The 14,495-nt window shown below is 41.4% G+C and overlaps 1 protein-coding gene across 12 annotated transcripts in view; it reads left to right on the forward strand.

Moving 5' to 3' along the window:
* Window positions 1–14,495, forward strand: part of TNRC6B (trinucleotide repeat containing adaptor 6B) — a 262,610-nt gene that overhangs the window by 209,074 nt on the left and 39,041 nt on the right. For all 12 annotated transcript variants that reach the window (XM_019961842.2, XM_019961844.2, XM_070790452.1 and 9 more), the window contains 4 exons: window positions 1,490–1,564; window positions 2,706–2,751; window positions 5,841–5,989; window positions 11,542–11,667. In XM_019961842.2, coding sequence (XP_019817401.2) covers window positions 1,490–1,564; window positions 2,706–2,751; window positions 5,841–5,989; window positions 11,542–11,667 — 396 coding nt within the window. The remainder of the gene's footprint in view (window positions 1–1,489; window positions 1,565–2,705; window positions 2,752–5,840; window positions 5,990–11,541; window positions 11,668–14,495) is intronic.

Below are 14,495 nucleotides of genomic sequence, written 5' to 3' on the forward strand. Positions count from 1 at the left end.
AAACTCCTGGTTTTCAGGTACTGGACGCCATTTTAGAAGGTCCTCAGTTGACCAGGGGCTGTACCTTCATCCCCTTCACTTATGGGATTTTGTTCTGAATACAATTACTTTCTTTTATAGCCTGAGAATGCAGGTTGTTTCTGTTAGAAACATTTTGTTTAAGCTGTCATTTACAGTTTTCCCCCATAAAGGACTTTTATTTTCTTACTTCAGTCACAAAAGAAATTATTCCGTGAACTTTCTAACATTTTTAGTACATTTGCATTGTCTAGTCTACTGTGGCTTTCTTTTTATTATTTACAAATTAATAAAGAGACCAGATCCTAGGAAGACTGCTGAGGAAGCAACCAAGTGAAAGGTACTAGCCCCTCAGGGAACGGCCAAGATTCAGGGAGTCTAACTAGGAATTAACTGTTTCTGTTCCATGACTGATGATTCTGACGTTTCTTATTGTGTGTGTGTGTGCATGGGCACCTGCGTATATTCCAGTACAGCTGACGTAAAACTGACTATCTTAACCAATCATAAGTGTACAGTTCAGCAGCATTAAGTGCATTCACATGGTGGTGCTGTCATCACTGACATCTGTCCACAAAGCCCTTCTCATCTTGCCAGCTGAAACTTTGTACCCATTAAACAGTAACTACCACTCCTCCCTCCAGGGAGGGCTTTTTTGACCTTTAAACCTATAGAGGTACCTTAACACTTTTAAAAATAAAATTGACATGAGCCGTAGCATCAGAACACACAGAGAATTTTTACCTGGAGAATGCACACGTGCACAAAGCCCCATCATCTCCAGCCCCTACCAGGTCCCCATCATAGTTCCACTCACCTTCTCCATAGAAATAAAACTGGAGCTGATGTTCAGCAGAGAAATTAGTTTGTCCCCTGAAGAAACAAACAAAAACCCGCCCCTGCCTGCCTTTGCCGTAAACTTGGTGATGGTGTCTTCTGCTGACTTCTTTCCACTTTCCACAGAACCCCGTGTCGTTAACACTCTGAAACAAGCAGATGAAAGTGCAGTGTGGATGAGCTCCTCCTTGTATCCACACAGAGAGTAATGACCAGTTTAATAGGCTCCTTTCCAAATAACATGCACTGGCATCAAACTTTTTCTTGACTCCTAATAGAAACCAGCTTGGGTTACAAGGAGAAACTGAGAGGGAAAGTACTAGCTTGCAAGCGTTATATTTTACAAAATCTGATGTTGATCCTTTATAGGGTGAAAGCCCTAGCTGACCATTTATTTTTCTAGTTACTTCTAAATCAGTGCAGTGAATAATAGAACAAGAATGAAAACATTAATGTAACTAAGGCCTATTACTTTTTTATACTAACAGATCTATCAAAATAACTATAGTTAAAGAGAAATAGTTATGGTTGAAGAAGGTAAACTCTTGGTTTTACATTTTTAGTCATTACTTTTGCAACCCAGGAAGTTGAAATCAATTATTTGATTCTGAGGTTACATATTTCATTTCTGTAGTGCTCACTCAAAGGAGGAAACAGTGATTCATGGATGAATCCTCTTGCCAAACAGTTTTCAAATATGGGATTGCTGGTAAGTTTTATTTTTTCATAGGTGTACTATATCCCAGCTTTTACATTTAGTACAAATTTTAAGACCACTGCCATACATAGGACAAAATTACAGATTTAGAAACTGGTTATGCAACATTCCTGATCTGGATGAGGCAATGTTTCTTCTCTGTTCCTTTTTTCTTAATGAAGTGCTCCAGTATTTAAAGGTTACAGCTTTTAAACGTGTAGCCTTTGTATTCTTTCCTTAGAAGGTTAGGGAAGAAAGAGCCAAGGACTTAAAATGTGTATAACTTTTGCTGACTACTGTACCATCTTTAATATTTTATTTAAAAAAAAACTAGCCATAGTAGAATGACTAGGGAAACTATTTGTGATTAATTATATAGACAGTTTTTGTAGAGCTTCTAGTTTTTTGGTCTTCGGGGAGTAATATGGGTCACCGTGTCCCTGGTTGCCAAAAGACAGATGACTTGGCTGCACATTGCAAGATTTGATGACTTGACAAGTCACGAGAAGAAGTTGTCATCATTTGGCTGCCACTCATGAAATTTGATCCCGAGCCGGCTGGAACTTGAGGACAGGGGTGTATTTCTCCAAGCAGCTGTTTAGCTATCACTCTGTCCATAGATTTACTGAAGCTAATCTGATGTGAAAACTGAATTTAGGAATAGAGGCACTGCTGCTGCTACTAAGTCATGTCAGTCGTGTCCGACTCTGTGTGACCCCATAGACAGCAGCCCACCAGGCTCCGCCATCCCTGGGATTCTCCAGGCTAGAACACTGGAGTGGGTGGCCATTTCCTTCTCCAGTGCGTGAAAGTGAAAAGTGAAAGTGAAGTCGCTCAGTCTTGGCTGAATCTTAGAGACCCCATGGACTGCAGCCTACCAGGCTCCTCTGTCCATGGGATTTTATAGGCAAGAGTACTGGAGTGGGGTGCCATCGCCTTCTCCATAGAGGCACTAGCAGCAGTGAAAATTACTCATATGAAAAATGTTACTGTCTTCGTTCCAGTTGAAGATACATTTCCAAGGACCTGGTATAGTCCTAGATGTAAAGTAAGAGTAAGCTGTGGTTCGTTCATGAATAATGCTGTTTCTTCTCTGATTTAAGTGTTTAATTCCAGACTTTAATCTTCCCTCCCTGTTTGTTTTTTTTTTCAGAGTCAAACTGAAGATAACCCAAGTAGCAAAATGGATTTGTCTGTAGGTGTGTATCCTTCCACTAAACGAGTGAAATATGTTGTTATTTGTGATCCTTTGTTGGGATCCCTGCTCACTTTGAGTTGGGATGGGTGCAGTTCCTAGACTCATATTCCAACTTGCTCTACGGAAGGTACCATGCTCGACACTAGGTAGGGATTGAAAACTAATGACGACAAGAACCAAGAAGTGTAAATGAGTGTAAATGAGCGGTGTGTGCCAGGTGTGAACAGTTGAAAAGCCACTGGTTCACCGTGGAGAGCCTGTGTACCACATAAAGGAGTCAGCCTTTGCTCGGCCATTGGCACTTGTTGGCATGGACGAGTGTGTGCTCAGCTTTGCCAGATCCTCCATGTTCTCAAGAGAGGCCAGAAATTCTTCTATGGTTTTAGTTTTAAATATTGAGAACTAATCCAGATTTAAAAATAAAAAACAAAATGTTGTGGCCAAACACAAGCTGTCTGTGACCCTGCCAGAGTCATTCTCAGGTGGCCAGGCCTGTCTGCACCGAGGTGTCATCAGTTCAGTCACTTCAGCTCAGTCATGTCCGACTCTGTGACCCCATGGACTGCAGCACGCCAGGCTTCCCTGGCCATCACCAACTCCCAGAGTTTACTCAAACTCAGGTCCATCAAGTCAGTGATGCCATCCAACCATCTCATTCTCTGTCGTCCCCTTCTCCTCCTACCTTCAGTCTTTCTCAGCATCAGTGTCTTTTCCATTGAATCAGTTCTTCACATCAAGTGGCCAAAGTATTGGAGTTTCTGCTTCAGCATCAGTCCTTCCAATGAATATTCAGGACTGATTTCCTTTAGGATGGACTGGTTGGATCTTCTTGCAGTCCAAGGGACTCTCCAAGAGTCTTCTCCAACACCACAATTCAAAAGCATCAGTTCTTTGGCACTCAGCTTTCTTTATAGTCCAACTCTCACATCCATACGTGACTACTGAAAAAACCATAGCTTTGACTAGATGGACCTTTGCTGGCAAAGTAATGTCTCTGCTTTTTAATATACTATCTAGGTTGGTCATTACTTTTCTTCCAAGGATCCAGAGTCTTTTAATTTCATGGCTGCAGTCACCATCAGCACTGATTCTGGAGCCCCAAAATAGAAAGTCTGCACTGTTTGCATTGTTTCCCCATCTATTTGCCGTGGCGTGATGGGACCTGACACCATGATGTTAGTTTTCTGAACGTTGAGTTTTAAACCAACTTCTTCACTCTCCTCTTTCACTTTCATCAAGAGGCTCTTCAGTTCTTTTTCGCTTTCTTCCATAAAGGTGGTGTCATCTGCATATCTGAGGTTGTTGATATTTCTCTCAGCAATCTTGATTCCAGCTTGTGCTTCATCTAGCCCAGCGTTTCTCATGATGTACTCTGCATATAAGTTAAATAAGCAAGGTGACACTATACAGCCATGACATAATCCTTTCCCGATTTGGAACCAGTCTGTTCCATGTCCAGTTCTAACTGGTACTTCTTGACCTGCATACAGATTTCTCAGGAGGCAGGTCAGGTCGTCTGGTATTCCCATCTCTTTAACAATGTTCCACACTCTGTTGTGATCCACACAGTCAGAGGCTTTGGTGTAGTCAGTAAAGCAGAAGTAGATGTTTTTCTGGAACTCTCTTGCTTTTTCAGTGATCCAGCGGATGTTGGCAATTCTGCCTTTTCTAAATCTAGCTTGAACATCTGAAAGTTCACGGTTCATGTATTGTTGAAGCCTGGCTTGAAGAAATTTGAGCATTACTTTGCTAGCATGTGAAAATGAAAGTTACTCAATTGTGTCCGACTCTTTGCAACCCTGTGGACTGTACCGTCCATGGAATTCTCCAGGCTAGAATACTGGAGTGGGTAGCCTTTCCCTTCACCAGGGGATCTTCCCAACCCAGGGATTGGACCCAGGTGTCCCACATTGCAGGCAGTTTCTTTACCAGCTGAGCCACAAGGGAAGCCTTTGCTAGCGTGTGAGATGAGTGCAATTGTGCCGTAGTTTGAACATTTTTTGACATTGCCTTTCTTTGGGATTAGAATGAAAACGGACCTTTTCCAGTCCTGTGGTCACTGATGAGTTTTCTAAATTTGCTGGCATATTGAGTCATATTAGGGACCAACTGCCCTTTGCAGGTAGAGCAGGTGCAGCATCAGCCCTTCAACTGGGGGCTCTTCACAGTGATGCTGTTGCTCACCTGGAGGAACTTAAGAAAGAATCAAATCTGGAAGAAAAGAAAACAGTCCTGGGAGATAAAAGAAACAGCCTGTGATCTGTGATACTCTTAAATAGGAGAATAACTTAAAAACGAGTTTCATGACAGTGTACAACAGCAAATTCATAGACGTGGAAGAAAGTGGAATAGTCATTGCATCTGGGAGATGGCATTGTACCAGTAACCATCACCCGTGTTCAACCCAAGAGTTATCAATTTTAGGGCAACAACCATGCCTCTTTGCTGTTTGTAGTCCTAATAATTTCATTTCACAACTGGAACTATTTGTCTTGCAGATGCTAAAAAAGGAGCAAGATGCACATCTTCTCACTGAGGACATTTGAATATAAAAGCAAGATATAGTCATCAAACATGTCAATAACTAGTTTAAGTATTTTTTTAGTTAGATTTTGACTAGATTAGCCCTAAGATTCTTTCAGTCTTCCACAGAAAACCAGCTTCAGCTGATATATGTTGAAGGTTTTAGAGAGATTGTTTTGTTTTGTTTTTAAAGCATCCATGTATGCTTCCATGGGCTTCCCTGGTGGCTCAGAGGGTAAAGCAACTGCCTACAATGTGGGAGACCTGGGTTCGATCCCTGGGTCAGGAAGATCCCTGGAGAAGGAAATGGCAACACACTCCAGTACTCTTGCCTAAAAAATTCCATGGATGGAGAAGCCTGGTAGGCTATAGTCCATAGGGTAGCAAAGAGTTGGACACGACTGAGCAACTTCACTTTATGTTTCAGGGAGGACCACAGCAGCCTGAACAGTGAGAACTCTTCTGGTCTATACCTGCACGCCACAGAGGTTGTTGGGACAGGTCACTCTTGGTCATGAGGGAGACATTGAGGGTTAACATGTTCATTCTTTCTGTGTTACTTTTCAGGGAGCCTTCCAGATAAAAAATTTGATGTGGACAAGCGAGCAATGAATCTCGGGGATTTTAATGATATCATGAGGAAGGATCGATCTGGGTTCCGTCCACCTAATTCCAAAGACATGGGAACCACAGATAGTGGGCCTTATTTTGAGAAGGTGAGTTGACTCCTTGGTTTAAGATAATAATTCATGAGAACCACTTTGGTTCCCATTTGTCTTTTGATAGTTCATTCCAGAAGGAAGCATAGAATTACTGAACCAAATGGGAAAAAAAAACTCAAGCATCACCTGCATTTGAACGGTGACATGAAAACAGTTGATGTTGATGGGTGATTAGGCAGCAGCTAGAACCACCTGTCTTTAGAATGCGAGCATTGTGAACAAGGTCTAAGTTTTGGGGAATTTATGAAGTTTGAGGGGGGTGTGGTCTGATATAGTGGGGGAGATGCACGCTGGGAACATACAGAAGAAATTCTAGAGACAGAGTTATCCTGAATTCTTTTTTCTGCTACTGTTTAATTACAAATTAAATTTTGAATCTTGTGCAGAAACTCTATGTCTCCTAAGGCCTTGCCTTTTAGCTTTGTCAAGATGACCCAAAACTTTCTCCGTTGCTATTCCTAAAAAAAAACTCTGTTGTCTTCTTTCTCCATTTCCTTAATGACCTGTTTTTAGTTATGATGATATCCTGTTCAAATTCTCAACTACCTGCTTTAAACAAGTCATTTATACCTATCTGTTGGAATTTTTAACATTTCTATTGGAGGAGGTTGTTACTTGTTTCAGAATACCAACTTGGAATATTCCTGGTCTTCAGAAGGCAGTTAAAACCGAAGTTTGTAGATTTGGCACGTTTTTGACACCACTGATGCTGGTCCAGACAGCAAACATATTCACAAGAAGATGACTTTGGCTTCTGTTTCAGCAGCCACATAGTTAGAGTCATCAATATTAGATCCCTGAAACTAAAGTGTCTGGTAATTTTTATCATAGTGCAATGGACAGAATGTGTTACTTAGAGGATACGAATCTATAGCAGAGAGGATGACAGATGGTGTCTTTTGGGCAAAGTATGATGGTGATGATCAGATCCAAATTCTATCCTCGTTTACTGCTAATACACTCTAACTTTTTTTGTTCCTGGTGTCTCTCTTTTCCCTTCTTGCATTCTGTTGCTTCACTAACCAACACTCATTGCGATTGGCTAACTGCTACTACTTTTCAGCTGACTTTGCCTTTCTCCAATCAAGATGGGTGCCTTGGGGATGAGGCTCCCTGCTCTCCTTTCTCCCCTTCTCCCAGCTACAAGCTGTCTCCCTCTGGTTCCACACTACCCAACGTCAGCCTTGGAGCAATCGGCACAGGGCTCAACCCCCAAAACTTCGCTGCTAGACAAGTAAGGAGGCCTCTCAAATTTATAACTGCTTGGCTGTGGCCTCGCCTTGGCCCTGGTCTGCAGTTTATTGCATCATTTGTCTGTCTTGGGAAATTTGTTGATTACTGAATGCACAGAATGATATTAAGTCTAGGCTTTTTATTTAGCTCTTTCAGCCCATAGAACCCATCTCTCTTCATGTTTCTCAACATGGATTTTATTTTAAATCTGTTTCTTTTGTCTTCCCATTTTTGGTCATAAGTTTACGCTTCATAAGTTAGTGAGTTGCTGGCTTAGGAAGATGTTAAAGAGGCTGTACAGGTACCTTCTATCTAATTTAGTGACATATTTGCCATTTTGAACATTAGATTGAATGGCAAGTACTACCTTTGATGTCTTTTCAATCTAATGTAATTGCTAATTAAAAAATAGCACCAAAACTAATAAGATTAAATATTTGAGGGTTATGGCAGCTTAGAAATCTAATGTCTTCAGGTATAAAATTGCTCAGGCAAAGGTAATTTATATCTCACATAATGAAGCTTTAAGAAGCCCACATGCTGCCCAGCATTTGATTCAGGCTAGAGTAGCACCTTTCCTAGAGATGGATCTGCCAGTCCTCCAAGGAAGGGCTGTGCGGTAGAAACAGGCCTGTCGGGGCCGGCGTAGTAATGCCTCTTTGCTTTTGCAGGCTTGAGCGGATGCAGCCAGCCTCTCTCTGTCACCTTGCAGTAGCTCTGTTGTAGTTTTTGTGGAGAAAACCAGAAATCTGGGGACAATTCTTTTGCGACAGTGGCTCCAGCAGTGTTTTCCTAGCCTTATTTCCATGACTACTTACTTGCCCTTCTGGCCTTCACCTCTGGATATCATGGAAAGACATTTAATTATCAGTTGTAGCCATTCTGTTTTCCCATGATGACTTTCATATATAGATGAAAAGTTGGTATAAAACACTTCTTATTCCATAGTCCTCAGACTGCATGTAGATCTTTCATACGCTGATTGCTGCCTTAGCACATTTTAAAAAATGGATCATACTATGTCCATGTGTACAAATTGGTTAACTCTGGGTTGGGAGTTACAGGTAATTTTTGTTTTCTTCCTTTATATTTCACTCTTTTTCTTAACATTTCCACAGAGGACGTGGTGGTTCTGTATTGCTTATCTAAACAGAGAGGAACAGTTGGCATCAGTTTTGGTGGGGAGGAGGGCTCTTTGGGTTGAGTTATAGAAAATATAACATAGTCTTCACACTCTTGGTGAATGGTGATAATAAATACACTCCCAGGACCACCTGATTATCAGATACTTTTAGTATATAAACTTTAATGTAAGTGACCAAACTCGCTGTGCACTGGACTCTTAAAAAAAGTCGTTCCTCTTCAGTTTTTTATCTGTGGATTGCTACAAAGTCCATTGTAAACCAAGTTGACATACACATGTTCTATCCAAATAAGGTTATGTTTTTTTCATACTCTTTTCATGAAGAGTTAATATACTGCATAATTTGAAATTTAAGAGTTTTGTTCAAATCACAGAAGATTTTGATCAGCTTAATAACCTTGTTTTTAATTTATATACCTTTCTAAGTTAAACACTGTAGTTGGGGCAAATATCACCAATAATTATTAGGTTCAGGTCATCATAAAAGTCTCACACACAGCAGTGAAATTTTATAAATATATATATATAAAGCTTTTGGTGCCAGTTTTCCTAATCTCAAAATATAGTTTTTAAAAAGATTAAATTTGTATGATTACCATTCTGTACATTACTGTGCAGAATAGCTACTTCTGAGCCAAGAAGATGACCAACTTATGATGCCAAGGTTCCATATTAAAAAATGGTCCCCGTACTTCACTTTGTGCAGAAACATGGGCCTCATGTTGCCAGACTTTGTTTCTTTTCAAGAGGTACTGGAAATAAATAACATTAAAAAGAGAGAGAGGGTGGGAGTTTCCTGGTTGCCTAGTGGTTAGAATTCAGGGCTTTCACGATCGAGGCCCAGGTTCAATCCCTGATTAGGGAACTGAGATCACACAAGCCGTGTGGCAGCCCTCCCCCCAAAAAGGAAGATTTAACAGTTAATAATGAATAAAAATGATCTAAAAAGGGTTTTGTTTTTAAAAAGAGAGAGAAAGTATTTTTTTGTATAAACTTAAGTTGACTCACCTTCATTATTATCCATCAGAGTGCTTGGTGTGGTTTATGAGACACTTGATCATGAAAACCTAAAACCTTCGGTGGGAGTAGAATGGGCTCTTTCTACTAGGAATAGGAAAGTAGGAATTGATTTTACAAAAACTAAAAAAAATTTTTTAACTAATACCTCTTACCAGAAAGAGAGGTTGAGATTTCAAATGACCCCTACAAAGCAGGTTGGGAGCCTTACAAAACATAGGTCTAGGGTTTAGCTGTCAGAAACCCCACCATCCAAAGACCCTCCCCTCCATGAATAATTGACATCTATTAACTAGGTCATTATTTGATAGTAAAGTGTAAGAACTATCTTAGCAGAATAGTCTTAGCAAAATAAGTGTTTCCTATTTTCATTATAGGAGCTAAGCTCCTGACTACTAGGGTCTCAGAAAAGTTAGAGCTGAGCCATTTCACCTCAGAGTGACAAATTTGATTGGTAAGACAGGAGAGGTGCAGATATTGAAGTTTCTAGAACTAAAGGTCTTTTCATGTTTAAACAGTCCTTTGGGAGATTAAATATTCATGGTGAATCTTCAAATTTCTTTTATGAGATATACATAGATTTTAATTGCCATTTCTACTTTATGTTCACAGTCATTTTTATTTTCAATGCTTTTAAGTTCATTAATTTCCCTGAAGCAATCCCTTAATCTGTTTTGAATCATTAAGCCATCAATGATGCCATTATAAAATTCTTCTGTAAAATTACCTAAATCCCCACAAGTCCAGGGATAAGAATGGTGGTGGCAACCTCAGCCCAGAGCCCGCAGACTGGGTATAAGCAGTGGTGTAGCCGTCTTCACCAGTGGTGTTCAGTGGGATGTTCGTTTTCAAGTGTGTAAAATTGGTGGGTCGTGGATGTTTGCAAATGATGCGCTCATCCTACAGACCAGGGCTTGATTGAGTTTCTGGGAATACAAAGAGGGAAATTTGAAGCTGGTGGTGGAAAGACAGGGTGGAAGATAACTGTAATATGATTTGATGGTGGAGCCTGTCAAAGAGATTTCAAGTGTTTTGAAAACATAGAGGTAGGCTCAATGAACTTGAATGTAAAATGAGGGAAAAGGTCAGGGGGAAGGTATCCTTGATGAGGATGACCTCTGAGCTGGCACTTGCAGAGGCCGAGTGAAGATAGTGTAGAAAACTACATCATACGGGGCAACACAGCATCAAGTCTAATTGAATATGATTTCAAGGGCCATCGTATATAGCCCCGCTTTCTATAGCTCTCTGATGGGAACAGTCTTAGAAGTGCCTCATCAAGTTGATCCTCCAGAAATCAGGGAACTAAGCTTGTTTTTTTGTTTTTGTTTTTTACGGGGTTAAAACATTTTTTATATACCCCTTCTTGTTTTCTTTAATGTTAGCTTTCAGAGATCAGGAAACTAAATATACTTCTGTCCCATTATTTCAATAGCCACATAATAGTCCATCTAATGAATGGCTGTTATTTTTGACTAGACTGATAGTTATACATTTGAATGAGAAGTTACAGGTGAGTAATGCTTTGTGTGTCCCTGGAATGATTTTTCACTTTTCCCCTTTCTTCCTCGTTTATCTCACTCTTGGATTAATTTACATTTCCTCCTTTAGCAAAGAAGGGACCAAGGAGACCCAAGATAGGGAAGGGCGTTCAGATTGGGAGTAGGGTCCTCAGGGAGCCAGGCTCACAGTTGAGTGGCACTGATTCTGTGATCAAATCAGCCAATTTAGAGAAGTTATATCATGGTTTTACAGCTGATATTATTCACAGTCCTGCATTTTTTACTCAAGTGCCTTTCAAAATGGGTCTCAGATTATATAGTTTGAGAATAAATTCTGTAAACCCAGTCTTAAAGAAGTAGTTGTATAAATGTTACACTGCCTTTACCTTTCAATAACAACAAATTAGTGCTTTTTCTAACATTTGACTAAGTTTAACCCTTTTGGTTTGTATCAGACTGCAGGGTGGTGATGATATGCCCATGATTGAATTTGAATACGTATTCCAAGGTCAGGAACTTTTTTCAGTTACAATGCTCTGTGATTCCATGGAACACAGGATGCTTCTTCTGAGGGATAGGAAACCTGAACTGTTTCTTACATGCATTTCCTCGTGTTAACAAAGGCCTCACTGTCACTGTTCTGTTCACAGGGTGGCAATCATGGTTTGTTTGGAAATAGCACAGCACAATCGAGAGGCGTGCACACCCCCGTGCAGCCACTGAACTCTTCTCCTAATCTCCGGGCGCAAGTGCCTCCCCAGTTCATTTCCCCCCAGGTAAGTAACTTCATGGATCCACAATTCAGAAGTAAAGTCCGATGGTTACCAGTTGTCAGCTGACTGGTTTTGTGGCATAAAAAGAATAACAGTTACCCGTCTAAAGTGAAAAATCTAGATGCCAAGGATCAAGATTTTTAAAACAGGATGGCATATCTTGTTTTTTGTCGTTGTTTTATCATGCATACAAAGTAGATGTTTTTGCATGAAAAACATTATAATGCCTTTTAGATCACCTGTATGTTTTTCCAATACTATATTGATTTTTTAAATTGTATATAATTAAAACTACTCTATAAATTCTAATGCCTCAATACTCAAAATTTGGTTGCCCTCAAGGATTCAGGGAAGCTCCAGGTTCTGGGTTATTCTTAAAATTTTTGAGGAGATACATACTAAAATACTAACTGGGTGATCTTGGGGGGTTTAGAACTGGTGAGGTGGCAGAAACTCATTCACAGAGCAACTTTGCATAGGACAGAGTCCTTTGGGTACCATGGGAACCCTTTAGGGCCCTCCATTAGCAAGAGATGGTCATTGAGTTGTTTGGGGGTTTATAGATGAGAGAATTGTGCCAGTCTACCACATACTGCCCCTCATACCCTTTGTGAGAAAAATAAAAGCTGAGAAGCTGGAGTAAGGATTTAGTATGTGAATCAAGATTTAGAGCTTTGGGTCTGTCCCCTCGTATAAAAGGGGTTAAGGTACTTACTAGATCCAGCCAACACATTGTGAAGGATAAGGTTCTGTTTGGGGTTTTTTTTTTTTTTTTGATACATCTTTTGAGAAAGAAGTTAAAAATATTTATTTGGAACCATAATTTGTAGATTTCAGATGTTGCTTGTAATATTGAGTCTCTGTCCATCTTAGTAGAGAAGGAATGTTGATTGTGCCCCCTGTTCCTGTCTGGGAGTCCATTTAGGTCCCTCTTCTTCCCCTTCCCTCTCTCTGAGTTCCATCCATCCTTCAAGTCCCCAGTAGACAGAGCTGTTTTTGAGTTTCCCAGCACTTTACAGCAGCAGCATCTTGACTCTTAGAGCACTTGCCAGCGTGCCTGGGTGTCAGGCCAGCAGTCGTCCATGGTGATCCGATGTCAGTTGCCTGTTGGCAGCGCCGAGATGAAGAAGAGGCCATCTGTACCATGGCAGCCTCCTGGAGTTGGTGGCGATGGTGGCAGAATAGTTGGCAGATGATGTGCTAATGTTGTATGGAAATGCTTAACAGGGTCGGGGAGCTGGGTGGGGCCTCACGCTGGTAGTGGCGTTGAAGCATGAGTCAGTTCCCTGGGCACAGCTGGAGAAAAGGTGCCTTCCAGGAGACAGGAGTAGTCTATGTAGGGATAGTAACATCTGAAAGAACACGGCCGGTGTGGGGAAGCACGGTTATTAGTTTGAGCTTGTGTAAGCAGAGGTGTGCTGCCTAGAGGGGAACAGGAAGGAGCTTGTCAGAAAGTTTGGGACTACATTTGGAAGTTTTGTTTGCCTTGCTAAGGAGTTTGGACTTTGTCCTTTGGTCACCATGGTTGGTAACCATTATCTTGGCTGCTGTTTAAAAATACAGTTTCTGGGTCTTCCTCCATCTACTGAGACACTGTGTCTTGGGACCTCATTACCCCCAGGTGATTTTTACCTGTTCTCTAGAGTTCGGCTGCTCTTGCCAAAGACGATAAAGTATTAGGCAGGATAGCACGGTGGTACAGAAGACATGTGTGAAGGACAGAATCACTAACGCAGAGGAGCTCAGTCACGAAGCTAGTACAGGAACCCAGGCACGACTGTGGCTGTGGGGATCCAAACCTTCTTGTGAAGGTCACCGGTGATCTCTGTGTTGTGGATTCCGGTGGTCTCTTCCCCAGGCTTTTTACTCATGTATCAGCATTTCACCCAGTTGATCACGTCCTCCTTTTTGAGACTCTTCATTTGGCTTTCAGACACCCTCTGTATTAGTTCTCCATCTACCTTTTCTTCTCTGTCTGCTTTACAAGTTCTTCCCCACTTCCCCCATATTTAAACATCAGAGTACCCCAGTCTCAATATTTGAACCTCTTCTCACCACCTACAGCTACTGCTAGGTGATCTCACCCAGTGGAATGATTTTAGAATACTGACAGTTCCAAAATTGTGGCTTCAGCCTGGTTCTATCTTCACAACTCCACAGACTTCTGGCATCTTCACTAGGATGCCTATAGGCATCTGAAGTGAACATGCCTGAAACAGAACTTCAGCTTCATCCCACTCTCCCCTCAAGACATCCTCTTCTTCCAGGAACATGGCACTCTCATCTTCAGGTGCTCTGGCCAAAGACCTCACAGCCCACAACCAGTCCAGCAACAAATCTTCCCTTCAAAACGTCATCCAGCGTCCAACCATTCCCTCCCATGGCCACAGTCTCCTGACTGGTCCCACCCTGCTTCATCCCCCACTTGGTGCCTCGAGTCTGTTTTCCACCCAGAGTTCAGACTGATGCTCTAAAACTGCACTGTCCAGGGTAGCCATTAGCCATGTGAGAGCTTGAAATGCAACTCATGGAATGGAAGAACTGAATTTTTAGTTTTAATAGATATAAATTTAAATAGGCACACCAGGTTAACAACTACTGTATGGACAGTGCAGATGTAGAACATTTCTGTTAGCACAGAAGGTTAAGGTCACTGCTCTCCTGGCTCCCTCTCTCAGAGATTACAAAGCCAACTCTTCACTGTGATCTTTGAGGCTCTTGGTTACCTCCCTGCCTCCCACACCTGCTCTCCTGTTGGTTCAGGCCTCTCCAGCCAACTGGCCCCTAGTGTAGTACATGCTTCTAGAATGCTCTTCTCCCAGACTGCCACA

Source organism: Bos indicus, chromosome 5 (genome assembly GCF_029378745.1).
Source record: "Bos indicus isolate NIAB-ARS_2022 breed Sahiwal x Tharparkar chromosome 5, NIAB-ARS_B.indTharparkar_mat_pri_1.0, whole genome shotgun sequence".
NCBI lineage: Eukaryota > Metazoa > Chordata > Mammalia > Artiodactyla > Bovidae > Bos > Bos indicus.